The 27505-nt window shown below is 44.7% G+C and overlaps 1 protein-coding gene across 1 annotated transcript in view; it reads right to left on the bottom strand.

Annotated features, from left to right (window-relative positions):
• ZCCHC8 (zinc finger CCHC-type containing 8) overlaps positions 1-27505 on the bottom strand; it is a 1340563-nt gene that overhangs the window by 99173 nt on the left and 1213885 nt on the right. The window contains 1 exon segment of the mRNA XM_044068587.1: positions 6924-6992. Within this exon segment, the coding sequence (XP_043924522.1) occupies positions 6924-6992 (69 nt within the window).

Here is a 27505-nt window from a genome sequence, read left to right as displayed (position 1 = left end):
AGCACCAGACCCAACATACTCATCTACTTCATGTATGTTGTACATACTGAAACTTAAAAAAAAAATAAAAATGGAGCCTCTAACTGCATTCCTTAACACATTGTGCCCTACTCAAGTCACCCTAGTTACATTTTTGAGTTGCCTATACTTTCCACACCTGTAGACAGCATGTCAATCAATCTGACACTATGATAGGCAAGACTGGCTAAAATTCTATAAATCTCAGCCCTTACTCTGCTAAACAGATACTTTACTTCATGCTTGCACTTTATCTGTCCCACTAAAAAGCATCAATAGTTGAGGTCACATATTAAAACGCTAAACATTTTTAAATTTCTGGTAACAAGGCTACCCTATCACTGGCCTGTGTGCACCAAAAAAGACAAATGACATTCAGAAGCCATGCATCTGAAACATGAGTATGTCCTTAAGGTGTCAATTTCATAAATCCCATGGGCCTTCACTACAATAAAGACCCTAGTTTGGCTGGATCTTTCTTGCAGTTTCTCTCTCATACAAAAGCAATATTTCCAGAGAAAGTACAGTTGCGTACACTTACCATAAATGTAGATGTTCAAGTGTATTCACTGTTGCAGTCATCACATTTGGGTTATCTGCTTGCAGTAGCCCTCAGTCGGCCTGATTAATAAAGTCTTGGGTCCTGCGTCAGTTGCGGTCCCTTCTTCCGTGATGTCAGGTTGTCAGAGGTATAAAACATGCAGCAGACACCATTACATCATTTTTTCTTGTCCCAAATGTCAGGTGCCCCCCCCATGAGCAATTAAATGTATAAATATACAAGGTTATACCTCCAACAAAAAGCAAATAAACCAAAACGCTTTTGAGCATAGTAAAGGAGGGTAAAGGTATAGTAAAAAAAAAAGTAAGGGGGCTGGAGGGAGGGTAACCAGGACTGCAAAAGTGAATGCACTTGAACATCTACTTTTATGGTAAGTGTACAAAACTGTACTATGTTCTTCGTGTTTCACTGTTGCAGGTCATCACATTTGGGTAGATTCCCAAAGTTAAGGATGGGAGGAGGAATTTAGATAGCATTAGGATCAGTTATAAGGCCCTGCAAGACTGCAGTAGCAAAGTCAGCTCTGGATTTAAAGAAAATTGGCAAATGGTAATCCTTGGTGAAAGTATGTAGAGAACTCCAGGTAGCAGCTTCTAGGTTGTCCCTGGTAGGGACGCCTCTGAGAAAGGCTGTAGAGGTAGATGCAGCCCTGGTCGAGTGGGGTCAGATCCCCTGTGGGATAGGTTTTCCATGGTGCTTGTAACAGAAATGAATGCAATGGCCTATCCATTTGGAAATGGTTTGCTTTGAAATAGCCTTCCTCTCTGCCCCTGCAGCAAATGCCACCAGCAGTTGTTCAGATTTCCTTTGAGGTTTAGTCCTGTCCAAGTAGAATCTAAGTTGTCTGTGCACATCTAAGGAGTGCAGAATCCTATCCCCTTTGTTCTGTGGATTAGGAAAGAAGATTGGCAAATGAATGGACTGATTAAGGGCCACACTGGATACCACCTTAGGCATGAAGGAAGGAATGGTCCCGAGGGACACCCTGTCCACATGAAAGATGATGAAAGGCTCCACTGCCATAAGAGCCTGTAATTCAGATATCCTTCTTGCTGAAGTGATTGCTAAAAGGAAAGCTGTTTTCCAAGAAAGGAATTTTAAGTCTGCAGCAGCAGCTGGCTCGAAAGGAGGAAGGGTGAGTTGCTCCAATACAAAGTTAAGGTCCCAGGCTGGAGTTGGAACTCTCCTGGGTGGTCATAAATTTTTGGCCCCTCTGAGGAACTGCTTGAGCAGCGGAAGAGAGAAGAGGGGAGGTTCTGTGTTATAATGAGCTGAAATGGCTGAGGCATGAATTTTGATGGAGGAGAAAGACAGGCCCTTGTGAAGCATCTCAGTTAAGTATTGTAAAATCTAAGGTAAACTGGGCACTGCTGTGCTCATCCCTTGAGATTGGTTCCAGGCAAAGAATCTTTTCCATTTTTCAGCACAAGATTTTCTAGTACTAGGCCTCCTTGCCTCTAAAATGATATCCATCACTGGTTTACTGAGGGATGGTAAAGGAGAGATTAGGTAATTAACCAGGCTGCTAGGTTCAGAGTTTGAAGCTGAGGGTGCAGAATCTGGTTATCCTGCTGAGACAATAGGGTAGGAGACAGAGGCAGGTGCCATGGGGCCAACAGTGACATACTGCGCAAGAGGGGGTACCAATGTTGGCGTGGCCAGTCTGGTGCAATCAAAATCATCCTTGGTTTGTCTTGTTTGACCTTTAGTAGTACTTTGGAGAGCAGAGGCAGAGGAGGAAAGGCATAAACTGATAGGTTTTTCCAGCTGAAGGACAGAGCATCCACTTTCCAAGCTTGTTTGTGGGGAGTCCTTGTGCAAAATATGTCAAATTGATAGTTCTGGGGGGAGGCAAACCGGTCTATTTGCTTGTCAACATGTTGAAAATCCTTGGTTCCAGTTTTCACTCGTCTGGGTCCATGAATGGGTCCATGAGGTTTCTGCTTAGTTCATCTGCCAGTGTATTTAGTTTTCCTGGCAGGAACTGATCTTGTAGATGCACTTGGCAAGCTCAGGGCTGTGCTCCACAATGCCATGGCTAGTCTGCAGAGGGGATAAGAATGTCTACCCCACTGCTAGTTTATGTACCACATAACAGTGATTTTGTCAGTCCTTGAAGGCTGTCAGAGCATTCTGTGCAGCTAATTTCTTTTTGATTGATATGCAGGTGCATTTGACTTGGGTTCCATTTGCCCTGAATGCACTTCCCTGCCAGGTGAGCCCCCCATGCATAGTCTGATGAGTCTGTTAGGGTTTGGGGGGTTAGTGTGAATGGTAGTCCCTTGTTCTGGTGGCAGGCCTCTGCCCACCAAAGGAACTCTAAGCGTAGGCAAGGTATGATAGGAATCATTGCTTCTAGATCCTGAGAATGTTGACACCACAGACGTTTTAGATACCACTGTAGTTTCCTCATATGCAGTCTTGCATATGGAATTAGAAGAAAGCAGGAGGCTATGAACCCCAAGGCTTGTAGTATTTGCCTTGCAGATAGCAGGGTTTTTGTGGCCACTTGTTTGAAGTACGTTGTCAAATGAATTTGTTTCTCTGGTGTGAGGAAAGCCATCTGGGAAGTTGTATTCAAGCTTGTTCCCAGGAATATAATTTGTTGACAGGGTACAAGGTGTGATTTTTTTTCGTTTATGGTGTACCCCAGACAAGTCAGCACCCATTGTACAAAGGCCAAATGATTCCAAAGTATGTCCTGGCTTTCTGCCTGAATTAGACAATCGTCCAGGTATGGGTATATTTGAATATTTCTTTGCCTGCAGAATGCAATGACTGGAGTTGGGCACTTTGTGAATACCCTGGGAGCAGTAGATAAGCCAAAGGGCAGTGCAGAGAACCGAAAGTGCGTGTAGCCTGCTTTGAAGCGTAGGTATCTTCTGCAAGAGTCCCTGATAGGGATGTGCAGGTATGCTTCCTTTAGATCTAGTGTTGCCAACCAGGTGTCTTTGCCTAGCATAGGGAGCAACTAGTGAAGAGTCAGCATCTTGAATTTTGGAATCACTAAAAAGGTGTTTAGAGTAGACAGGTCCAGGATAGGATGCCATGAATTGGCTTTTATGGGTACCAGGAAAAGTCTGGAGTAGAAACCTTGCCCCTTTTCCTCTTCTGGTACCAACTGAATAGCCCCCATGCTTAAGAGAGAAAGTACTTGCTTTTGGGCCTCTGCCCACTGATATGGGGGTAGATCTGGCCACCTAAACATTATATATGTTTTCCATTTGTCCTGGGTAATGTGCTCCTAGTTCGTTGCATGAAGAGCAATCTTTCCCCCCAAAGGGGCAGTCAGTTAAGAAGTGTTTGGAAGTTTTAAAAAAGTAATTGTGACAGTTTACCATAGGGTGAGTTTTATTACTCCCAGATTTGGAAGTGGAGGCCCCCCACTACTTAGTCCTGTGCGTACCCTGGGACTAAAGCCTGGGAGCTCTGCTGGATCTGGGTTTGGACTGAGAAGGTATGGAAGAGGCAGGAAAGGACCAATTCTTGGAAGGCCAATGCCTACTAAATCTTGGAGGTTGCACTCGTAAAATATATTTAACAGTTTGCATAGATTTAGTTTTTTCCTCCATCTTTTTAAGAACTACTTCTGCCTTGTTGCCAAACAGGCGGTCCTGGCTTAAGGGAGCATCCAGCAATTTCGCTTTAACATGATTTGACAAGGATTGCTCCTTAAGCCAAGCATGCCTTCTAAGTACAGACCCAGTTACAATAGCCCTGCAAGACGCCTCTAGAGAATAAAAACCACATTGTAAAGTACGTTTTCCAACTTGTTCAGCTGAATGCAGTAAATCCTGTAAATCCTTATTTTCAGCACAATCAGGAATCAACATAATTTTCTCTTTAAGCAATCCAATAATATGCTGCTGATACTTTAACATATGAAACTGGCCGTTTAAGACCCTAATGGCCCAAGTTGCAGAAGTGTATACCTTCTTACCCCATGTATCCAGCACCCTGGAGTCTCTATCGGGGGGGTTGGCAGTAGTAGCTTTAATGCTCTTGGGTCCCTGTGAAATGGTCTCAGGATCCGCAGTAGGATTTTTAAAAAGGAACTTGAGAGAGTCAGGGACCCTGTAGTATCTATCAGGTTTTCTGGGAACAGGAGGTAAAGAGTCAGGGGCCAAGCTAGATTCCACAAAGGCATCAACAACAATGTCTAGTACAAGAGGTATAGCTAAAGGCCTGTTCTGGGGCAAGAGTAAGAAATCCCTAAGCCTCTTTTTAGAATAAGAGATCCCGACTTTCCCAACGAAAATGCTCCCTGAGAGTATGCAATGTTTCACCAAAAGAGAAATCCTCTGGGGGGGGGGGGGGAGCAGAGGGAATAGAGTTTCTCAGCATCAGAATCCTCACAGATAGATAAGGGGTAAATCCTGGTCATCAGAGGTAACAAAAATCAGAAACCTGGTCAGAAGTATCATAAGCAAACTCAGTCCTAGTTCTCTTAGAGGGGGAAAGCTGGCTTCCCCTGATTAAAGTAATAAGGTCTTCAGCCATTCTTATTTGTTTTTTAGGCATACAGGCCTGACCATGCGGTCTGGGGCGTCAGTTTTCTAGGCATGGTTGGAGTTTTAGGCCTTGAAGAAGATGGCGTCTGTTTAATACGCAAGTCAGTAAGCCAGAATACACCCTCAGAAGTCGGTGCCTGCAGAGCGGCTCTGGATCCAAGGTAGAGACATCTGCAGGTTCCACAGTTGAAGCATCTCGCGGCAGGCATACCGGACTCTGAATGGGTCTCAGTAGAGGCCTGCGAATCTGAAGAAGCGGGTATCAGGGGCTGCGTAAGTGCCTCACTGAGTACCGGTGAACTGGTGACTGGTTTATTAGAAGCATCGTCGGCAGCTTTGAACCTAGGCAGCCTATGTCTTTATCTTTGCAGTTTTTTTTGGAAAGTCAGTAGTTGGATGGCTTACCGAAGACGTATCAGGATAATTGAACCAGGTACCAAAATATTTAGAAGTGAAAATATACCGACGGATAGTTAGAGGTTTAAATAAGGCACAAAACTGACAGCGAGGTACGTCGTGGTCAGGACCTATGCAAGGAATACAGTACGAATGAAAATATTGATGAGGAATTTGCTTTCCACAAGTAATGCAATTACTTACCTTTTACTGAAAAAGATTCCCCAATGGGGTACTTGGCTTTTAGTTGAAGACTTCGGTTCTGAAACTCAAAAATGAAAATTTCAGGAGTAGGCCGACCAGCACTTGTGAACTGCTTCTGTTTCGGGCCCCGCACGGCAAGAATAACTGATGTAATGGCGTCGGCTGCATGTTTTATAGCCCCGACGACCTGACGTCACAGAAGAGACAGCAACCGACGCAACACCCAAGACTTTGTTAATCAGGCCGACTGCGGGCTACTGCAAGCAGATAACCCAAATGTGATTACTGCAACAGTGAAACACGAAGATCATCATAGTTTTACAAGCTTTTCAAATTCTGTGAATAGTGTTCAACAAAACCAAAACAGTTACAAAATTTCCTGCATCAATGAACAGTTCTTAAGATCAAGGCATCACTTAGGAAACTAAAGGCTGGAGACTTACTTAGCTGGTTTCCCCAAGTACTGTGGGGAAAAATGTGAAACAATGTCATCTGCCAATAACCAAAAACAATTATGTACAAGTTACCTCCAATCAAAAAAGTAGTAATACTGCCCATTGGACCAGACCTGCTAAGAGTTCATCAAACCAGTACTGATCCTGCACAGCTATCCTATTCCTTGCTTAATGTACCCTAAGAGATGATTAATGCTCCCTTTTTTCCTAACCATGTCACCTCTCTAGCCATTTTTACTATGCAGTAGTTTATCTGGCTTTATTACCATCTTTTCATTTCATTATTTTACCTATTCTTTATCCTCCAAGTATTCCCAAGGCATCACTGTTAATATGCTGAATAAGACCTGTCCGTAAATCCACTCCCACTGACTAGTAACAAAAAAATTATTGGCTTGTTTTATAAATGCATTTATTCTTTTCAGTACATATTTTTAAATATTTTATTATTCTGCATACTGTTCAACCTAACAATTTACTACTGCTAGGGAACATCCTAGAAGGTGAAATGTATGATGCAGACCAATTTTACCTCCTGTAGGGTTCTAAAACCTCTTCAGCTAAATCCAGAAAGTAACTATATGGTAAAAAATTACTTATGATTAAAATGTCAGTAAACAATCCGCTGACCTACGCATTTTGCAAAGTTAATGGATGCCTCATTGCAAAACACAAAGATGAAAGAAGCAGCTAAATATAGTTTAGTAACGTTAAGCAGATTAGACTCTGTCATTTTTTACCCTTAACACATATACATTTACAGCCTGTCTGTCCTACCCTGCTTTTGTGTCTGATGTTCCAGTTTCATTTTTTTAAATGGTGGTATTTCCCCTTCCTCTGCATCTCCTAAAATACAATTACAGAAAGTAAATGTAAATTTAAAAGATTGTTTGCTTGTGCTAACATGTTCTTACAGTATTTTAAAGCTTCTAACATAAAATAAACATTCAAAATTATGATTTTCAATTCTAAAGAAAAGGGTCAGGTTTTCACATAATCACATTACAGCACATTAGATTTTTGCTAAAAAGTACAGCTGTTTGACCATACTCACCATAACCACAGATGTTTGAGCAACATCACATCTACAGCAAAAAGTACAGTTTTGTACCTACCATAAATGTAGATGTTAGAGTGTAAACACTGCTGCAGTCATTACACTTGGGTTACCCTGCCATCAGGTGGTTCCCCAGTCGGCCTGAGTTCCAAAGTCTTGGTCTGGCATCGGTTGCTGTCGCCTCTTCCCCGACGTCAGTGTGACGGGGGGATATAAGATGCAGCCGACGCCATTTTCTTCAGTTTTTCTTGCCCCAGATGTCAGGTGCCCCCAAATAGTTAGGCCATTCACACTGCAAGTAAAATATATAAAAGAAAAGCAAACCACCATTTTTAATTACCAGCAAATACTCCCCACAGGTAGTAAGGGTAGATGACCTAGGTATGTACCAGAAAGAAAGAGGGGAAGGAGGGAGGGTAACCTGGACTGCAGCAGTGTTTACACTCGAACATCTACATTTATGGTAGGTACAAAACTGTACTATGTTCATCGTGTTACACTGCTGCAGTCATTACACTTGGGTGGAATCCCAAAGCTGAGGTAGGGAGGCTGAAGTTATAAGGCATTAGGTGTGGCAATAAGCCCCTGCAGCACAGCAGTGGCAAAGCCAGCTCTGGATATGGAATATAAAGGCAAATGGTAATGTTTGGTGAAGGTATGCACAGAACTCCATGTTGCTGCTTCTAAAATATCCTTGGTAGGCACTCCTCTGAGGTAGGCAGCTGAAGTGGCTGTTGCCCTGGTGGAGTGAGATCTAATGCTGCTAGGTACAGGTTTCCCATGGTGGGTATAGGAAAAACGTATACAGTGAGCTATCCATTTTGAAATAGTCTGCTTTGAAATGGCTTTTCCCTGTGCTCCTGCAGCATATGCTAACAATAATTGCTCAGATTTTCTGATATCTTTGGTTTTGTCCAAGTAGAAGCGTAACAGCCTGTGAATGTCCGAGGAATGTAGTAGCCTCTCCCCTTTGTTCTGTGGTTTTGGATAAAAAGTTGGCAAGTGAATGGTTTGGTTTAGAGCCACACTTGATACCACCTTTGGCATAAACGTAGGGTTAGTTCTTAAGGACACCCTGTCCTGGTGGAAGAGGAGGAAAGGTTCCACTGCCATTAGTGCCTGTAATTCTGAAACTCTTCTTGCTGATGTTATTGCCAGTAGCAGAGCAGTCTTCCAAGAGATGTATTTTAATTCTGCTGTGTTAGCTGGCTCAAAAGGAGGTAAAGTTAATTTTTCCAAAACAAAGTTGAGGTCCCAAGTTGGTGTAGGTGCTCTATGTATGTCTCATGTTTTTAGCCGCTCTGAGGTACTGTTTGAGCAAAGGATTAGAAAAAATAGGTGGATCAGTGTTGTAATGAGCAGAAATGGCTGAAGCATGGATTTTTGCTGGATGAGAAGGAGAGGCCCTTGTCCAGCATTTCAGTTAAGTATTGAAGTATCTGAGGAATGTTTGGGACAAGAGGGTCAAGGCTGTGTGCTTGATTCCAGGCACAGAATCTCTTCCATTTATCCGAGTAGGCCTTCCTGGTGCTAGGCCTTCTGGCCTCTAGAATGACATCCATAACAGCTTTGGAGAGGCAATGCTTGCTTGGCTAAGGAATTTTCCATGCAGCTAGATTTAAGGTCTTTAGCTGGCTGTGAAGTATCTGATTGTTGTGTTGTGTGAACGCCTGTGGGATTTGAGGCAAAATCCAGGGTGGTTCTTGTGCCAAGTTCTTTAAGATTGGGTATCAGTGCTGGCGTGGCCAGTCTGCAGCAATCAGGATCATTTTTGGCTCTTCTTGCCTGGCTTTTATGAGTACTTTTGGAAGAGGAGGTAAAGGAGGGAAAGCATATACTTGTAGTTTTTTCCAGCTGAACGGGAGGGCATCCACTTTCAGTGCTTGTGGATGGTAGCTCCTTGTGCAGAATTTCTGCAATTGGCAGTTCATTGGGTATGCAAACAGATCTATGTCTGATCTCCCCCATTTTTGTGTTATCATTCTGAATATTTGTGGGCTCAATTCCCATTCATGGGGATCCATGATGTTTCTGCTTAGATAGTCTGCCATTGTGTTTCTCTCTCCTGGCAGGAATTGTGCCTGCAGATGAACTTTGTAGTTTAAAGCTGTGTTCCACAAGGTCATGGCTTGTCTGCAGAGGGGGTAGGAGTGTGTGCCCCCTTGCTTATTTATGTACCACATAACTGTGGTGTTGTCTGTCTTTAGTAGCAGTTGTCCTGGATGCAACAGGTACTTGAAATATATAATTGCATTTTGTACAGCTAGCATCTCTTTTTGATTGATGTGGAGATGTCTTTGCTCTGTGGGCCACTCGCCCTGAATACATTTTCCTGCCATGTGTGCTCCCTAGGCGTAATCCGATGCATCTGTTGTCAGTGTCTGCCTGGCTGTGGGAGGAGTAAAAGGCTGTCCCCTTGTTGAGGTAACAAGCTTGAGCCCAACATCGGAACTCCTGTTGAAGGCAAGGAATTAGTGGTATAACTGTTTCCAAACTTTGACAGTGTTGAGACCATACACTCTTTAGGTACCAATGTAGTTTCCTCATATGCAGCCTGGCATATGGAATTAGTAGTATGCAAGATGCCATGTAGCCCAAGGCCTGCAGAAATTTTCTTGCAGGGAGTTGGGTCTTTGTTGCCATTAAATGAAAATACTGAGTCAGTTGTCCTTGCTTGTCTGGCTTGAGATAAGCCATCTGGGCCGTTGTGTTTAAGCTGGCACCCAGGAATATTATCTGTTGTGAGGGCACTAGTTTTGATTTCTTTTCGTTTACAACTTAACTTTTTTACGTATGCCAGATGCTTTAGAAGAATGTTCTTGCTCTCTGCTTGAATCAGGCAGTCGTCCAGGTATGGGCAAATTTGAATTCCTTTTTGCCTGCAAAATGCAATTACTGGCGCCAGGCACTTTGTGAAGACCCTGGGCGCAGTAGATAAGCCAAAGGGCAAGTGCAGAGAATTGATAGTGCACTGAACCAGCTAGAAATTTGGGGTATCTTCTGCAGTTTTGTCTGATAGGGACATGCAGGTATGCCTCTGAGGTCCAAAGTCACGAGCCAAGCTTTCTTGCCCAGCATGTGAAAAAGCTGCTGCAGTATCAACATTTAGAATTTCGGAACATCCAGGTAAGTGTTCAGAGAAGAAAGGTCCAGAATGGGTCTCCAGGCTTTGTCCTTTCTGGGAACCAGGAAGAGTCTCGAGTAAAATCATTGTCCTTGCTCTTGTGGTTGTACCTTTTGAATAGCTCTCATGTCCATGACTGCTGTAACTGTTTTTTTAGCCTCTGCCCATTGATTTGGTGGCAGATTTGGCATTCCTTTTAACCTTGGCAGAGTGTGAAAGTGGAACCTGTAACCTTGAGATATGATGTTGAGAACCCATTTGTCTTTGGTGATGCAATGCCAATTGTGATAGAAAAGAGCCAGTTTTCCTCCTAAGGGGGCTGCCAAGAGAGCTGTTTGGCAGCTGTAGTGGAAAGTCATTGAGATTATTTTTTTTTGTAAGGTTGAGGCCTGTCTTCCCCTTCTTTCTGGCCTGGTGTACCCCATTGTCGAGGTCTGTAAGGGCCTTGCGTCTGACCTCTACCTCTTGGACGTCTGTATCTGCCCCTTTGAGGTCTGTCTGTGACTGGAAAGGACCAATTTTTTGTTGGCCAATTTCTACTAAAATGAGGAGGCTGAACCTGTAAGAAATCTTTGACTGTTTGCATAGATTTTGCCTTATCCTCCATCTTTTTTAATACCTCCTCTGCCTTAACTCCAAACAATACATCTCGTTGCAAAGGTGCATCCAATAATTTGGCCTTAACATGATCTGGTAGCGTATGTTCTTTTAACCACGCATGCCTTCTAATGACAGAGCCTGTAACTGCTGCTCTACAGGAGGCCTCTAAGGAATCAAACCCACATTGCAAAGTATGTTTTCCCACTTGTTCAGCTGCATGCAATAAATCCTGCATTTCTTTCATTTTAGGAGGATCTGAATCTGAAAGCATCTTTTGTTTCAAATGAGACATTAAAAAATGCTGATATTTTAGCATGTGAAACTGGCAATTCAAGGCTCTCATTGCATCTGTCTAATGCTCTGGAATCTCTGTCAGAGGGGACTGGGTTTTTAGCTGATGAGGCCGTAATCTCTTTGGGTCCCTGAGAAATAGTTTCAGGGTCAGCAACAGGGCTTTTGTACAGAAATTTGTGAGAGTCAGGGACTCTATAATATCTATCAGGCTTAACTGGGGCTGGTGGTAAGAAGTCAGGGTTTAAGCTGGATTCAGTGTACACATCATCCACAATATCTGATACTGGCGGAATAGCAAGAGGTCTGTGTTGAAGCAATAAAAGGAAGTCTCTGAGCCTTTTCTTGGATTCTGAGTAATCCTGGCCTTCCCAGTGGAAATGTTCCCATAGTATGTAAGGTCTCCCCAAAGGAGTAGTCCTCAGGCGGAGAGGCTAAAGGAATTGATTCCTCACAGCATCAGAATCCTCATAAAGGGGTAAGGAATATCCTAGGTCTGAGGATGAGTCTGAGGAAATGGACACCTGGTGAGAAGATTCATAGTCTGCATCTTGTCTGGACCTTTTATCAGGAGGGGGATGGGGACCCTCTGATCAGGGTAATTAGGTCTTCGGACATTTTGAGCATTTGTTTCTTAGGCATGGAAGCCTGCCCTGGAGATAGCTGTGTCTGTTTCTTTGCTTTTAAGGGAGGCTTAGACTTAACAGAGGGTTTTAATGGTTAACTGGGTAGGTCTGAAAACACCCTCTGAAGCTGTGGATTGCTCAGCTACTTCGGCTCCCTCTGTAGGGTTAAGTTCGGTAATCTGAATACCAAGTGCGTCTGAAGGCCCAGCCAGCTCCACGTGGGAGTCGGAGGCGGACTGTGGTTCTATGGAAGCGGTCGTCAGGGGCTGCGTAGGCACCTCGCTGAAAACCGGAGAACCGGCGACCGGCCTAAAAGAGGCCTCGTCGCCAGTTTTGGGCCTCGGATGCCTGTCCTTGCGTTTTTTATGTATTCCGGTCATCGGAAGTTCCGACGGCATGGTGTAATTGAATTTTCTGCCAAAATAATGCCGGGCAAAATCAAACAGACGTTTAATAGTGTGCTTGTTAAATCTAGCACAAAACAGACAACCAGTGACGTCGTGGTCTGGGCCTAGGCATGGAATACAATAGGAGTGGAAATCCTTATGAGGTATTTGCTTCCCATAAGAAATAGTTATTAACTTTTAATGACATTGGTCTGAGGCAAGAAAAAGTTTCCCCAATAGGGTACTTAGCTTTTTTAGAAGACTTCGGTTCTGGATTCGGAATGAAAATCTAAGGAGTCGGCCGACCGGCACTTGCGAACTGCTTCTGCTTCGGGCACCGTGCGGCAAGAAAGACTGAAGAAAATGGCGTCAGCTGCATCTTGTATCCCCCTGTCGCACTGACATCAGGGAAGAGGCGACAGCAACCGACACCGGACCAAGACTTTGGAACTCAGGCTGACTGGGGAACCGCCTGACGGCAGGATAACCCAAGTGTAATGACTGCAGCAGTGTAACACGATGAACATCATGTGTAATACTGGGTATGCCACAAAAGGTTATTTGGCAAACAGGCCTGATTTCTCAAGTTTGCAGATATCTCTAGACATCAGCAAGTAAAATCATAGCTGCCATCTGTATACCTCAAAAAGGCACATGACCCCCCCCCCCCCCATTTGCAGATTTGGAAAAAGTACTGAAAGCTGAATACCATATTTAGTGCCGCTTTTGACAATTCCAGTGACAGAAAGCAGATACATCAACGGGTCCACTTGACAAATTTTCCAAACTGAAATTCAAGTGCCAGTGGGGAGGCACTAGCTTCCTTTGATTTTCCAAAATATGTATTAAATGGTTAGTGAAGGTATGACAGCTAAAGGCATCTTCAAAAGCAAGTAGACTGAAAAGAAAGAACATTCCCCTTGACAAATATTTAAGAAATCCCCTCCTCCAACAATCTGAAAAGAAAAAAAACACAGCTTACTGAATCATGGCTGTCCAGAGTTAAATGCCACTGCATCCACACTAAGTAGAAAAACTAGTCCATTTTGGCATATATGATTTGCTGTACAGAGGTTTCTTGACCTGTATAAGGATCTCTGAAATAAAAGATATTGAAGTTCTATCTTCTGGGCTAGAAGCTGTAAGTGCTTTAAGGCCTTGGCGCACTAGAGATCTTTGCTACTGTGATACAATCTTGCCCAATATAGTAAAGACCTTAAGGGCCCTTTCTGCTCAATTCATTCAGCAAAGAGAATCAGTGCTGGTCTCAGCTGCCGGGTAGCAACCAAGATCAAGTTAGCATTGCTCTGCAAAGCAGTCCTCAGTAGGCAAGTATAAGCACCAGGAGTTGCAGGAATTGTCTTGCAGAAATCTGGGATTCCAGTAAAAGGTTTTGAAAGTGATTGGAGAGGGAGTGGACCTTTTCCTGTGGAAGAAAGGCCCACATTAGATCGGTCCTGATTCTGCAGCCCAGAAATACTGTGTCTTGCTGAAGGAGCAAGGAGCATTTGTTTATACTGAGGGTGAACCTGAGATGGTCTCTGAGATGGGTTTGCGTCTCTGCTAGAAGAAGGTCATCTAGGTAGGGGTACAGTTGGATACCTTTGGTCCTGCAGAAGCAATGGTTGGGGCTAGGCATTTTGTGAATACTTTGGGTGCTGTAGACAAACCAAAGGGCAAGGTTGTAAACTGAAAATGAGAACAGGGTCCAGAAAAATATAAAAATGTTCTGTTGGGGGGTGGTATGGGGATATGCGGGTAAGCCTCCTTTAGATCTAGAGTGGCCATGAAGGCCTGGTCTGGGATAAGTGGGAGTAGAGTTGGGAGGGAGAGCATTTCGAAAGAAAGAACTTCCAGAAATTGGTTCAGGAAAGATAGATCCAGTATAGGTCTCCAAGGTCTATCCTTTTTGGGGACCAGAAAGAGTCTTGAGTAAAATTCTTTTCCTTCCTGCCCTGGAGGAACAGGTTCTATTGTTCCTATTTTCTGGTGATCTTGAATAATTTGTGGCAGGAGGTGTATTTGTTTTTTGTGAGGAAAGGGAATAGGCTTTGGGATGGGCTTTTCCCTCCAGGAAAGGAAGTATAAATTTAGAATGATACTCAGTACCCACTGGTCTGAAGTGATGGTTTTCCAAATAGGTAAACAGTGGGATAGGCGGGCTGACAAGGCCAGATAGGCAAGCCAGTCATGCATTGTTGGGTACATTTCTATGCTGAAAGGACTGTCTAGAACTTGGTTGAGAGGTAACAGGTCTGGGGAATGCCTGCCTTCTGGTTCCCCTCCTGTGCCTGGTGAATGAGGGGGTGGCAGAGGAAGGGGTTCTCCTGACAAATAAGGGTAGTTCCTGTAATACTTTGGAATATGGGATATAAGCAAATGCTTGATGTCCTGCAGTTCCTTGCTTTTCTCCTGCAGGTTTTTAAAATGTTCTGCAGATTGTTTTCCAAACAAAAGGTTATGCTCCAAGTGGTATTCCACAATTTTAGTTTTAAAGTCTTCTCGAAGAGGATGTAGGCGCAGCCAAGAATATCTGTGAAGGACGGAAGCAGAAGCTGCTGACCAAGCAGAGGTCTCTGCAGCGTCTTAACTACACCTAATTGAATGTCTGGCTACCTGTGAAGACAGACAATTTTGATGTTATGTCTGATTTAGTAGGGCAGTCAGGTGTGGTAGCCAGGAGAATAGTTGCTTGTGAGACAAGGTCCAGTGCATATTTAACCACGTGTCTCTGGTAATTTATAGCACGGAAGGTCAGGGTGGAAGAGGAGTACACTTTTTTTTTTTTTTTGTTACCAATCCTGTCCATGCTTTTGTTGTCTTTATCAGCAAGCAAAAGAGATGTAGAGGGACCAAGTCTGGATTACTTTTCTGGGGAGACGGCAACAACTGCAGGATCTGGCAAAAGGGGTTTAACTATGAATTTTTGCTCATCAGGGACCTTGTAAAACCTGTCTGGTCTTTTTAGGTGCAAGTGGTTGAGAGTTTGGATTTGTGGATGCAGAGGTAAAAGCATCCAGATAGGCAGGTAAGATTGGTGGGATGGCTGATGGGGAGGGTGACTCCACTTGAAGTAGTTCAATATACTTTCCTCTGGGTGTCAATCATCTGGGTAATGTCCCATTTAAAGTACTCTTTCATCTTGGTTATTGTTTCACCAAAGGTAATGTCCTCTGGTGAAGAATCCCCTTCAACTGATTCCTCACCTAGTGAATAATATTCTAAAGCAGAGGCAATCCAGGATGCATAAGAAATGGACTCTTCAGAAGAATAGTAGTAATATTGTAGTCCCTCCTCTCCTTCTTGGATAGTCTGCAAGGGGAGAGAAATTGCAGCGGCAGGCCTAGGGCTGAGCACAAGTATAGTGGAGGGAGTAGAGCCTGAGGGCCATAAAGGCCTGCCATCAGGGAGCTAGTGAAAGAATGCCAGTCTGGGACTCCTTCAGGGGAAGGAGTCAAATGTTTAGTTTTCTGTTTTCGTTTAGTAGGCATTGGATTGGGAGAAGGCCTAGGCTCAGAAGTTCGAACAGGAGTCTCCGAAGGTCGTCCGATGGTTTCTGGATCACCCTCGATATCGGTAGGAACTGAAGTCTGAGCTATCTCTGTGGACTTGCAGGCCATAACTTCTGAAGCGGTCGGTTCTGTCGGACTTCCCTCAACTCCTAAATCAAAAGCTGGCGGGATGTCCAATGGCGGAGAGGCAACAGTAGTAGGCCTGGAAACTTTGGCTTATTTTTCCATGGTGGTTCAGTCGGATTGGCTGATTCGGGGTCCATTCTAAGTGCAAAGTTTTTGAGACTTTGGTTCTCTAAATATAAATTTAGTGTGGCCAGGTGGCTACGGAGGGTCTTTTATACAAAGGATTGGCAAATGGAGCAAGCGATACGACAGTGCTCCTTCCCAGGACAAGACGCAGCAGTAGTGGGTATCCTTATGTAGTATTCGACACCCGCAATGGCATTTGCCCTTCTTAGCAGACATCGGCTAATATTAAATACAGCTAAACAAGCTCAAGCAAAAGAAACGAAAAAGTTTCTCCGATGGGGTACTTAGCTTTTTGAAGTCTTTGAGAGTAGGAGCGAAGTGAACGATGTGACAGTCTACGGTTGTAAAGTTCTAGGGTCAGATGTCACATTTAACATCTTTGGTTTATGGCCCTATGTGTGACATCCCATGCACCTACAGCAACAAGGCTTAAGCTTTTGTATTGGAGCACACGTCGGGTCACCTGAGGTCGGAAATCCCACAGTAAGAATACTGCAACAGAAGAATAGAAGGACATCAGAAGTTACCCAATGGACTACTTTAACACCTTATAGAACAAAGAAGGTCGGAGAACATTACTTGCAAAATGCAACTGCTTAGTCCTCCAGGAGCCAAGGGCTGGGGCAAGGAGGGTGGGATGTAAGAATGAAGGTGAGATGGACGACACACTGGACGTTATGGTGAGTACATAACTTCTTTATGTGATGATGTCCTATCTCGCCTTCATTCTTCACTGGTTGGGACAGCGTCCCTAGCACCATACTTCTTGGGTGGCTCACGAGAGAGTATTCTTCAGAACAGTGGACCCAAAAGAAGCCTTGTTCCTGGAGGCCAAATCCACTTTGTAATGAGTGATAAAGGTATGATGACTTGCGCATGTTGCAGCAGCACAAATGGTATCAATTGGTAGTCTAGCATGAAAAGCAGAAGCTGCTGCTATGGCTCTCGTAGAATGACTCTACTTTACAGGGAAGATCTTTGTTGTTAGATTTGTATGTAAAAGCAATACCATCTCATAGCCATTTTGAAAGTGTGACCTTAGATACAGGAGCACCTTTCTTACCTTCTGAAAACGAAGCAAACTGGTCAGATTTTCTGAAGTCCTTTATCCTATGTAAGTAGAAACGTAAAGTACAGTCGTGTACAATTACCATAAATGTAGATGTTAATTGTATTCACTGTTACCGTCATCACATCTGGGTAATCCTGCCAGGCGTTGGTTGCCCTCAGTCGGCCCGAATACCAGAGGCTTAGTATTTCTGCGCCAGTTGTGGTCGCTCCATGACTGATGTCAGGTAGTCAGCGGTATAAAATCAGGCAGCCAACGCCATTGCATCAGTTTTTCGTACCCTGTCAGGAGCCCCCAAATAGGGAGCTAGGTTATGGTGGAAGACCACCACCAGCAGAAAGTAAATACCAAAAATTCCCTGTAAGGAGAGAGGAAGAGAGCGAGCGAGCGAGAGAGAGACAGACAAGAGGGGTGGAAGAAGGGAATCTAGGACTGCAACAGTGAATACAATTGACCATCTACATTTATGGTAACTGTACCAAGTTCTTCGTGTTTCACTGTTGCAGTCATCACATTTGGGTGGATTCCCAAAGCTGAAGAAAAGGGTGGAGGACAGTCAAGAAGACTGGGGCCTGGCTAGGATGCCCTGCAAGACTGCATTGGCAAAGCCTTACTTGGATTTGGAGAAGATAGGCAGGTGGGCATTGCTTGGTGAAGGTATGAACAATGTCCATGTTGCACCCTCCAGGATGTCCCTGGTGGGGCCTCCTCTGAGAAAAGCTGCAGAGGTGGAGGTTGCCCTGGAGGAGTGTGTCCTGACCCCCTATGGGGGCAGTTTTCCGTGCTGTTTGTAGCAGAAATGGATGCAGTTTGTTACCCATTTGGAGACTGCTTGGGTATGGCCTTGCCCTCTGCCCCTGCTGCAAAGCTGACAAGCAATTTATCAGTTTTTCTAAAAGACTTAGTCCTGTCCAGACAGAATCTGAGCTGTCTGTGCACATCTAGAGAGTACAGAATCCTTTCCCCCTTATTTTGCGGGTTAAGGAAAAAGGTGGGCAAATGAATGGATTGGTCGAGAGCCACAATGGACACTACTTTAGGCATGAAGGATGGGTTAGTCCGGAGGGAGACCCTGTCAGCATGGAAAATTATGAAGGGCTCTACAGCCATGAGTGCTTGTAGCGCTGATACTCTTCTAGATGAAGTGATGACCAGAAGCAAGGCTATCTTCCAAGAGAGGAACTTTAACTCTGCTGAAGTTGCAGGTTCAAAGGGGGGTAGGTTGAGCTTTTCCAATAAAGTTAAGGTCCCAATCTGGGGTAGGAGCACTTCTGGGTGGGCCTTAAGTGGTTAGCCCCTCTTAGAAACTGTTTGATGAGTGGGTGTGAGAAAGGAGGTGGCTCTGTGCTGTAATGAGCAGAGATGGCAGAGGCATGAATTTTAATAGAAGATAAAGACAGACCCCTGTATAGTAGATCTGCTAGGTAATCCAGGATGAGAGATAGGGAGGGCTGTGCTGTTCCGGCTCCCTTAGCCTGGATCCAGGTGCAAAACATTTTCCACTTGTCAGCATAGGATTTTCTAGAGCTGGGGTGTCTGGCCTCACGTATAACATCTAGGACTTGTTTGCTTAGGCTGGCATCTTGAGGAGAGGTCAGGGAATAAAGCCAGGCTGTCAGGTTGAGGGTCTGCAATTGGGGATGCATGAATTCTCCATTCCTCTGGGTCAGGAGTGTTAGGATCTGAGGTAGGTGCCATGCTGGCAGGGGAGATAGGCTGCGCAGCAGTGGGTACCAGTGCTGGCGTGGCCAGTCTGGGGCAATCAGGATTGCCCTCGATTTTCCTCCCTTATTTTTAGCAGTACCCTTGAAATGAGTGGTAGAGGGGGAAATGCATAGACAGAGAGGTTCACCCACTGGAAGGATAGAGAACCCACTTTCCAGGCCTTGCTGTGAGGTTCCCTGGTGCAGAATTTGACGAGCTAATGACCTTTGGGGAGCCCCATTTCTGGGTTACAAGGGTGAAGGTTCTGTGGTCTAGCTGCCACTCGTGTTGGGTCTAGCAGGTTTCTGCCTAAGTTGTCTGCCAGAGAGTTTAGGGAGCCTGACAGAAATTGTGCTAGCAGGTGTAGTTGCATAGCTGAGGCTGTGTGCCAAAGGGTCATGGCGAGCCTGCAGAGAGGATAAGAGTGAGTCCCTCCCTGCTTGCTGATATACACATCACTGTGGTGTTGTCTGTTTTGATCAGTAGAGGCTCCGTGGAGAGTAGGGGGTTTTGAAAGCTGTAGCAGGGCATGCTGAACAGCTAGCATCTCTTTTTGGTTGATTTGCAAATGTATTTGATTTGGGCTCCAAAGGCCCTGCCTGCACCTGCCGTCTAGGTGTGCACCCCAGGCATAGTCTGATGCATCTGTGGTGAGGGTCTGGACAGCATGGGGTTGTGAGAAGGAAAGTCCCTTGTTGTGGTTGCATGCTGCTGCCCACCAAAGAAAATCTTTCCTTAGACAAGGTATCATTGGAATGAGAGTCTCCAGGTCTTGAAAGTGTTGACACCAAAGGCTTTTTAGGTCCCACTGTAGTCTCCTCATATGCAGTCTGGCATATGGAATGAGTAGAATGCAGGAGGTCATGAACCCTAGAGCTTGCAGGATTTTCCTTGCGGATAACTGGGTTCTGGTGGCTAGTTGAGAGAAGTAGGATTTTTGAAAAGAAATTAGTGAGAGTCAGGGACTCTAATACCAGTCAGGTTTCCTGGTAGCAGGAGGAAGGGTATCAGAGCTGGACTGGATTCCATAAAAACATCATCCACAACATCCAGAGGAATGGCAAAAGGTCTGTGCTGTGGCAGATCTAAGAATTCCCAGAGTCTCTTTTTTGACTGAGGGTAGTCCTGACATTCCCAATGCTCCCTTAAAGTATGTAGGGTTTTCCCCAAATGAAAAATTCTCATGTGGAGTGGCAGCAGGAATGGATTCCTCGGCATAAGAACCCTCATAAGCAGAGAGGGGCTGCATATCTTCATATTCAGAGGCATCAGAGTCATCGGACTCCTGTTCAGATAAAACTACTGGGGACAAGTCTCTCTTTTGGAAGGGGTGGCCTGGCTTCCCCTAATAAGCATAATAAGGTATTCCGCCATTTTAAGCATTTGAGGCTGAGGCAAGGAAGCAGGTGCCTGAGCTTGGGTTGTCGGTTTCTTGGGTGTGGTTCGTACCCTGGGCCTTAGAAACTCGATAGTTTTAGAAAGAACTGAAGATGCAAAAAAAGTCGGTCTGTGTCGAGTATCAGTAGTGCGAAGTACTTCCTCAGAAGCCGGTGCCTGCTCAGTGGCTCCTGACCCATCCTGGGTAGGGACATTGGCAGGATCCTTAGTTGAAGAAGAGTCTTGCGGCATACCGGACTCCGAAAGGGTCCCGGTAGCGGCCTGCGAATCCAAAGAAGCAGGCATCAGGGGCTGCAAAAGCACCTCATTGAGGACCAGAGAACTAATGCCTAGCTTAACGGAAGCATCGTCGGCAGTTTTGAATCTGTGCAGTCTGTCTTTTATCCTTACGTTTTTTCAGATCATCAGTAGTCAGATGGCTTACCGAAGCCATATCGGAATTCGGGGATGGAGAGCGAAAATATCTAGCTACAATAAGGGCCCGACAACGTATAGTTCTGGCTTTGAACAAAGCACAAAAGCGACACCGGGGGACATCGTGGTCTGGGCCTAAACAGGTGATGCAGTAAGAATGGAAATCTCTGTGTAGTATTTGCTTTCCACAGGCGAGACTATTGTTAACTTTTTCTGACAACAGTTAGAGCAAGAAAAAAGGATCCCCAACAGGGTACTTGGCTTTAAAAGACTTCAACTTCAATTCGGAAAAAAAAACTCAGGTAGCGGCTGACCGGCACTCGTGCAAACTGCTTCTGCTTCGGGCTCCTAGGCAAGAAAGACTGACGCAATGGCGTTGGCTGCCTGATTTTATACCACTGACAACCTGACATCAGTACTGGAGCGACAGCAACTGAAGCAGAAATACTAAGCCTCTGGTATTCGGGCCAACTGAGGGCTATCTCTGGCAGGATAACCCAAATGTGATGACTGCAACAGTGAAACACAAAGAACATCTGTCTATGTACATTCAGTTAGTGTAGCATATATTCTGCCCTGTTGCCATAGTTGGTAAAAACAAACACTGGTAGTTCTATGGACTGATTTAAATTGGACTCTGAGCATACCTTTGGTAGGAAGGATGAGTTTGTTTGAAGGGATACTCTCTTTTTGAAAAGCATGTAGGGATGCTTTATCAATAATGCTTGCAGCTCAAACCCTTCTAGCAGAAGTGATGGCAATCAAAATAATCGTTTTCCATGTCAACAACTTTAGATCACAGGATAATGCAGGTTCAAGGGGTGGGGGGGGGGGGGGGGAAGAGATCAAACAGGACAAAAGAAAGTTTATGTCCATGGCAGTAAAGGTGTCTTAGTGGGTGGTCTTAAAATAGCACCCATCAGAAAGGCTTTGCATAGTCTGAGACATCAGATATGGGGCTAAATTGCTTAAATGAAAATTAGATACAGCTCCTAATGGTAGCTGCAGCTGCGCCTTCATTAAACAGCTTCATTAGAAATTCACGAATAAAACCTATAGGAGCAGAAAAGGGATCTAGGTGATTACTTAATGCCCAGGATGAAAATCTTTTCCATTTGTTCATGTATAGTTTTCTCGTTGAAGCCTTATAAGACAAGAAAAAGATATGTTTCACAGAAGGAAAAAGGTTAGGGAGCCTGGCTATATTTGGAATCAAAGCAGCCAAGCTGTCAATTTAAGGGTATGAAGAGAGGGATGGAGCATTCCTGATGCATATGTCAGGTGGTCTGGAACTGGGTCTAGAACTTATGGCTCCTCCTGGAGATGAGGCTAAAGGAAGGGGAAACAAATCTGACAGGGCCGGAATGGAGCAACAAGAATCAGATTGCTTCCCAATGAGCTGGCTTTCTGAAGAACTTTGGGTATCAAAGGAAAGGGAGGGAAGGCATAGAGGAAACCCAATGGGCAATTGTGTACAAGTGCACTCCTTGCTGATCCCCCCCCCGAGGGGCGATTAGGGCAAAATAGCTGCTGCATTTGGCATTCATGAATGTGGCAAAAATGATCTCCACTACTGGTGCTGCGATAGCATTGTTGCCTCACAGTAAGACGCTGTCCGGTTCGATTCTCAGCTAGAGCGTCTTCTACATGGAGACGTGTGAATGGGCGTACCTTCGTTGGAGGTTGTGCATCAGGGCTGGTAACTCGGCACGTAGAAATCAACTACCAATCATTAGCGGACCGGAGTTCCGCTGTGGCGACCCCTAACCGGGAAAAGCCGAAAGATGCAACAACTACTTGTTTTAGGGACTTGTGAGGCATCAGAATTGCTCTGCTGAGTTTGTCTGCTATTACACTGGATTTCCCTGGGATGTGTGTTGCCATCAGAAAGTGTTGGGAGGAGGTCGCCCACTGCCATACTCTCAGGGCCTCCCGAAAAAGGGGGTAGGCCTAGTTCCTCCTTGTTTAATTTACCAAACTGACATGGTGTCTGTCTGTACTGCAATAGTACCCGGTGGAAGAGTCCTGAAGTGCCTACAATGCCAAAAGCACCACTCATCTCTAGGACATCGATGTGCAAATGGCGCTAGTGATCCTGCCAAGTGCCTTGGACCATCATTCCCAAATAATGCTACCCTACCCTATCTGGGATGCGTCTGTGGTTACTGGTTCTAACGGCTGTGGAAGGACAAAGGGTTGACCTGATGTCACGTGAGTGGAGTAAAGCCACCAGTAAAGGTCTTTCTTGCAGGACTCATCAGAATCTGGGTGAGACATGGGCAGTTTCTGCAATGACCACAGAATGAACAGTAGCCAGTGCAGAATTCTCATGTGCATGCATGCTGATGGAACTAAGTTTATCGCTGCTGCCAGAGTTCCCAAGACTTCCAGAACTGTTCTTTGCCTGTACTCTTTTCTTGGAAAGAAGGTTTAAGACCGGATGTTGCAGAATTAAAACTTTCTGGAGGAAGTTTTGCCATCATTTCTGTCTAGATCTGCCCCTATGAAAATGATATGTTGAGGTGGCAACAAGGCAGATTTTTCGTAATTTATCAGGAGTCCTAGGTGAGAAGAGAGAAGTAATGTGGTGCATCTTGTTTTTTTAGTAGTAGATGCTTGATGGTGGCAGTTAGGAGCCAGACGTCTAGATACGGAAACACTTGGAATCCTAGATGTCTCAAGTGAGCCGTGACCACTGCCATACACTTGTTGAACACACTGGGGGCTGTAGTGAGACCAAGGGGCAGAGCCCGAAATTGGTAATGACTGGCTCCCAGCCAAAAGCGCACATGATTCCTGGACGGCCTGTCCATCTGTGTGTGGTAGTAGGCATCCTGCAGGTCTATAGAGCACATCCAATTGTCTTTTCCCAGAAAGGGAAAAATCAACTGCAGTGTTACCATCCAGAATTTTGCCTTTCTTACTGACTCATTTAATCTGCTGAGATCCAAAATGGGCCTCCAGTCCTCTGTTCTCTTTGGCACTAAAAATAACATGGAGTAAAGTTCTGGATCCTATTTGGTCTGCAGGGACTATTTGGATGACTCTTGTCTAGCAACTTTTGAATATCTAGAGTTGCCTTTCCCCTCTGACTGGGTGGAACATCCAGGGTGTTCTTTATGTTTGGGACGGGAAGGGAAAAGGGTATAGAGTAGCCTCTGGATATGATGCTTTGTACCCACTTGTCATTTCTAGCCAGGCTTCTGAGTACAAAGATAAGCGACCCCCTACTGCCTCCAGAGGGGGACAGGCGGGCCCTCCTTTCAGGAGCGCTGAAAGCGCCTACCACAGAATAAATCCCTGTCGCCCTGATATTGTGGATGGCGTCTCCCATTACTGCTTCCCCCTCTGCCCCTGGGAGAAGAGTCACCACGTGTGTCCTGATAAACTCTCTGGGATTTTTCTGAACCACATCTTTCCTCCCTTTTGACCTTTTGGGTAAGGTCTAGATGGTAGGGAAAAAGACTCCTAAGGCTGAGAAAGTTTTTTCTTCTTGCTCACCCGATAAGTTTGTCCTTAACTTTTGGCCTGAAGCGGGATGAGCCACTGAAGGGAGCATTATCAAAGGCAGACTTAAAGGGTTCTGCAAAGTCACACAAACACATCCAGGAATGGCTCCTCGGGGAAGTTCCTGAACCTGCTGCCCTGCTCACTCCATTTGCTGTGTAAGAAATAAGCCTCATGGAGGGGTTCACCACAGAGTTTAAGGTGGAGAGCTGACAGGAAACCTTGCCTGATACTCTAACAAGGTTCAGTAGCTGCAAGGGTATCTCCCAGCTCCTTTAGAAGATCTCTTTGTAGCCTAGTAAAGTGCATTAGATAACTCAAGAATCTGAGTGCAAAGGTCGCTGAAGAAAACGCGCTTTATCTGTCCATCACATGAGACTCCTTGTTCGGTGGATAGACAGACAAGGATGCCTCTGAAAGTTCCTTTTTGGTGGCTGTCGCCACCACCATAGCATCCACTGGAACACCTTTAGCAAGAAACTCCCTGTCTGTATGTGCAGTAATAAATTTGTTTGGCCTCTGAGGAACAGGTTCCACTGAGTCTGAAGACTCCCATGCCTTTCGACTAACTAATTCCATGAACTCCTCGAAAGACAGACACCCCCAAGCGGTGGAAGGGGAAGACTTGAAAGCCTTCATGTACACAAACTCTTCTTCAGAAGGGTTGATGTGGTTCCAGCCACCTCTCTGTTTAAGGATTTTTAGGATGTCAGCAAAAGAAACATCCTCAGAGGGCGACCATGTGGGACTCTTCTGACTCATCAAGGTCTGTATCAGAAGTAAGATTCCTCTGGGGAGTCTAAATGCTTCCTCTTGAAAAGTCTCTTACAAGGGACCTCTTCAGAAGGGTATTCTGAGAGGTTTTAAGAGAGGGGTTCACCCAGTGGGGCATCCTGATGCCTAGGGTCTCCACATGTCTATGGATGGTGTGGTGCCAAGACAGACGATGATGCCTTTGGGGGAAGAACGTCAGGACCCAAGAGTGGAGCTGTCTGTGGAGACAGCACTCTCCATCACCTCAAAAGCCCCCATCCCCTGATGACACCTCCAGCTCCAAAGAGCCAAAAGGCATCCCTGGAACCAAGGGGGGTTGACTCTAAGGCTGATGTAGGAGTCAAGCTCACCCGCGCCAAACCCCCGAGAGGCAAGTTAGGATCTGACAAATGTCAGAACAGACTCGCCTCCCTGGACCCGAATGGAGAGTGTCAGCTCCTTGAGTTCAGATGGAACAGAGGATGCTGGAGCAGATGTTGGGCCCGAAGATCCCAGAATAGGTGTTGGCACAGACGGTTCCAGAAATTCCAGATCCAAGGTCCCAGGTAGGCTCGAAGGAGGACTCAGTGTCAAAGGGGAAATCCTGGTCGGCTCTGAATCCCTGTGGGTTGAAGCAAACTGCAGTTTGGCCAGCACCTGTGTCCTTAAAAGTCTGTGCACCACCCAATCTATGTCATCAGAAAGACTCCTGGAGAACCAAGAGAAGGGAGCAGGAGATCTGACCGGTTGCAGTAGGGATGATCTTAAAGTAGGAGAGACTGGTACCAATTCCGGGGACTGGCTTCATAATTCAAACTCCATCAGCACTGATACAGGAGGAATCTATGACAGATTTTCCAGGCCCAGCAATCTTCCGGTCCGGAGATGCAACTTTGGTCAGCTTTCTGTGCTGGCTCCGATTGGCCAGAAGGAGGAGATGACCTTTTCCCAAATTTGTCAGACTTCGAGGAAGGAGACTTGGTCGATTTTGAAGTGCCCTGACCTTCTTCTAGCACCTCAGTGAAGGGGGACTTCAGTAAACCTCTCACTATAAGTTGGTTCTTCCTTTCAAGCAGCACTCTAGAACTAAGAGCGGCAAATGGTACCCTGAGGGTTTGGTTTCCTTATGTGCCTTAGACCTAATCAGGAAAAAACAATGCAATCATTGTAATATATATATATATATATATATATATATATATATATATATATATATATATATATATATATAGTCTAGGACATTTCACCGAATGCACATTTCACTGAAAATCAAATTAGTGTGCACTTTTCACTGAAAGCTCAATTCAATGAAAGTTATACATCGCATGGGGGAGTGGGGGGCACCGCCCCCACATTGGGGTGGGCATAGCCCCCCACATATTTTAAATATGTTGAACTATATACATGGATACTTGCAATTCCAATATATTACTGTTTTCCGAACATAATATATACTTAAAATATGTGGGAGGCTACGCCCCCCCACACCCAACCTTACTATATATACTAACTCCAGGGGTCGCACTACAGTGTGGAAAAGGCGATATATAACTTTCAGTGAAATGTGTTTCAGTGAATTGTGCTTTCAGTGATTTGTGTTCAATCATTTGAGTTTTAGTGAAATGTCATACTTATATATATATATATATATACATACACACACAATGTGCATGTGTATGCGCATATATATATATATATATATATATATATATATATATATATATATATACACACACACACACACACACACACACACACACACACACACACACACACACACACACACACAACTTTTTTTTTTAAAAAAAGAAGAAAACCGTAACAACTGCAGTAGAACGGGAAGGGGTGGCAGCTCTCTAAAAACGAAGCTGCCCAGTCAAAAGCGAGGGGGGGGGGCCATCTAACTTAAATGGGAAACAGCAGCCCTCTAACTCAAACGAGCTTAGGAAGAAGTAACAGAGGTAAATTTTCTTTACAACACACACTAAATTAATCGCGTGTGTAAATAAGCAAGAAAAAGGATAGCAAGGAAAGCTAACTAGAAACAAGCTTTAAACACTAAATTTAAGCAGGGATAGGAAGGTAACACAGGTCTAGCAAAGAAAAACGATGGCCAGAAGCACTAACTAGATAACTACTAAAACTCTAATAGTTATTTTTTTAAACATCCAAAACACAAAGTATATTAAATAAGTAAGAAACATTTTCCAACTTTGCCAGAGCCAAAATGGAAATGTCCTATCTGTTTAGCGGCAAACGAGATCTGGGGAGATTTTCTAGGGCATGATGGGATAGGGATACAGCCATGAGCCAGTGGAAGACCTCGAACTTTTGTATATGGCGAGTCAGAACAGAGGATTGGTTCTGAACCCAACCAGTGAAGAATGAAGATGAGATAGGACATCACCACACCTAGTGTTTTGACAAAACGACACCTTAAGAATCACAAAAATACCTGGCCAGCCCCTGAAAACACTTTTTTGCATATATAAAATATAGTAAACATGAATAAAACTGAAGTTTACAGTCAAAAATAGTAAAATAGAACACACCACTTCAACTCACAGAAGTGTACTGAGACAGTCCCAAAAACAATAAAACCTAGCTAGAAATATGTAGGTCTTCACAAAAACTACTGTTTCAGACACAAGTATAACTGGAAGCCC

Source organism: Protopterus annectens, chromosome 4.part0 (genome assembly GCF_019279795.1).
Source record: "Protopterus annectens isolate FY-2018-M chromosome 4.part0, PAN1.0, whole genome shotgun sequence".
In the NCBI taxonomy this organism is placed as follows: Eukaryota; Metazoa; Chordata; order Ceratodontiformes; family Protopteridae; genus Protopterus; species Protopterus annectens.
This window is presented reverse-complemented; position numbering and strand designations above follow the sequence as displayed.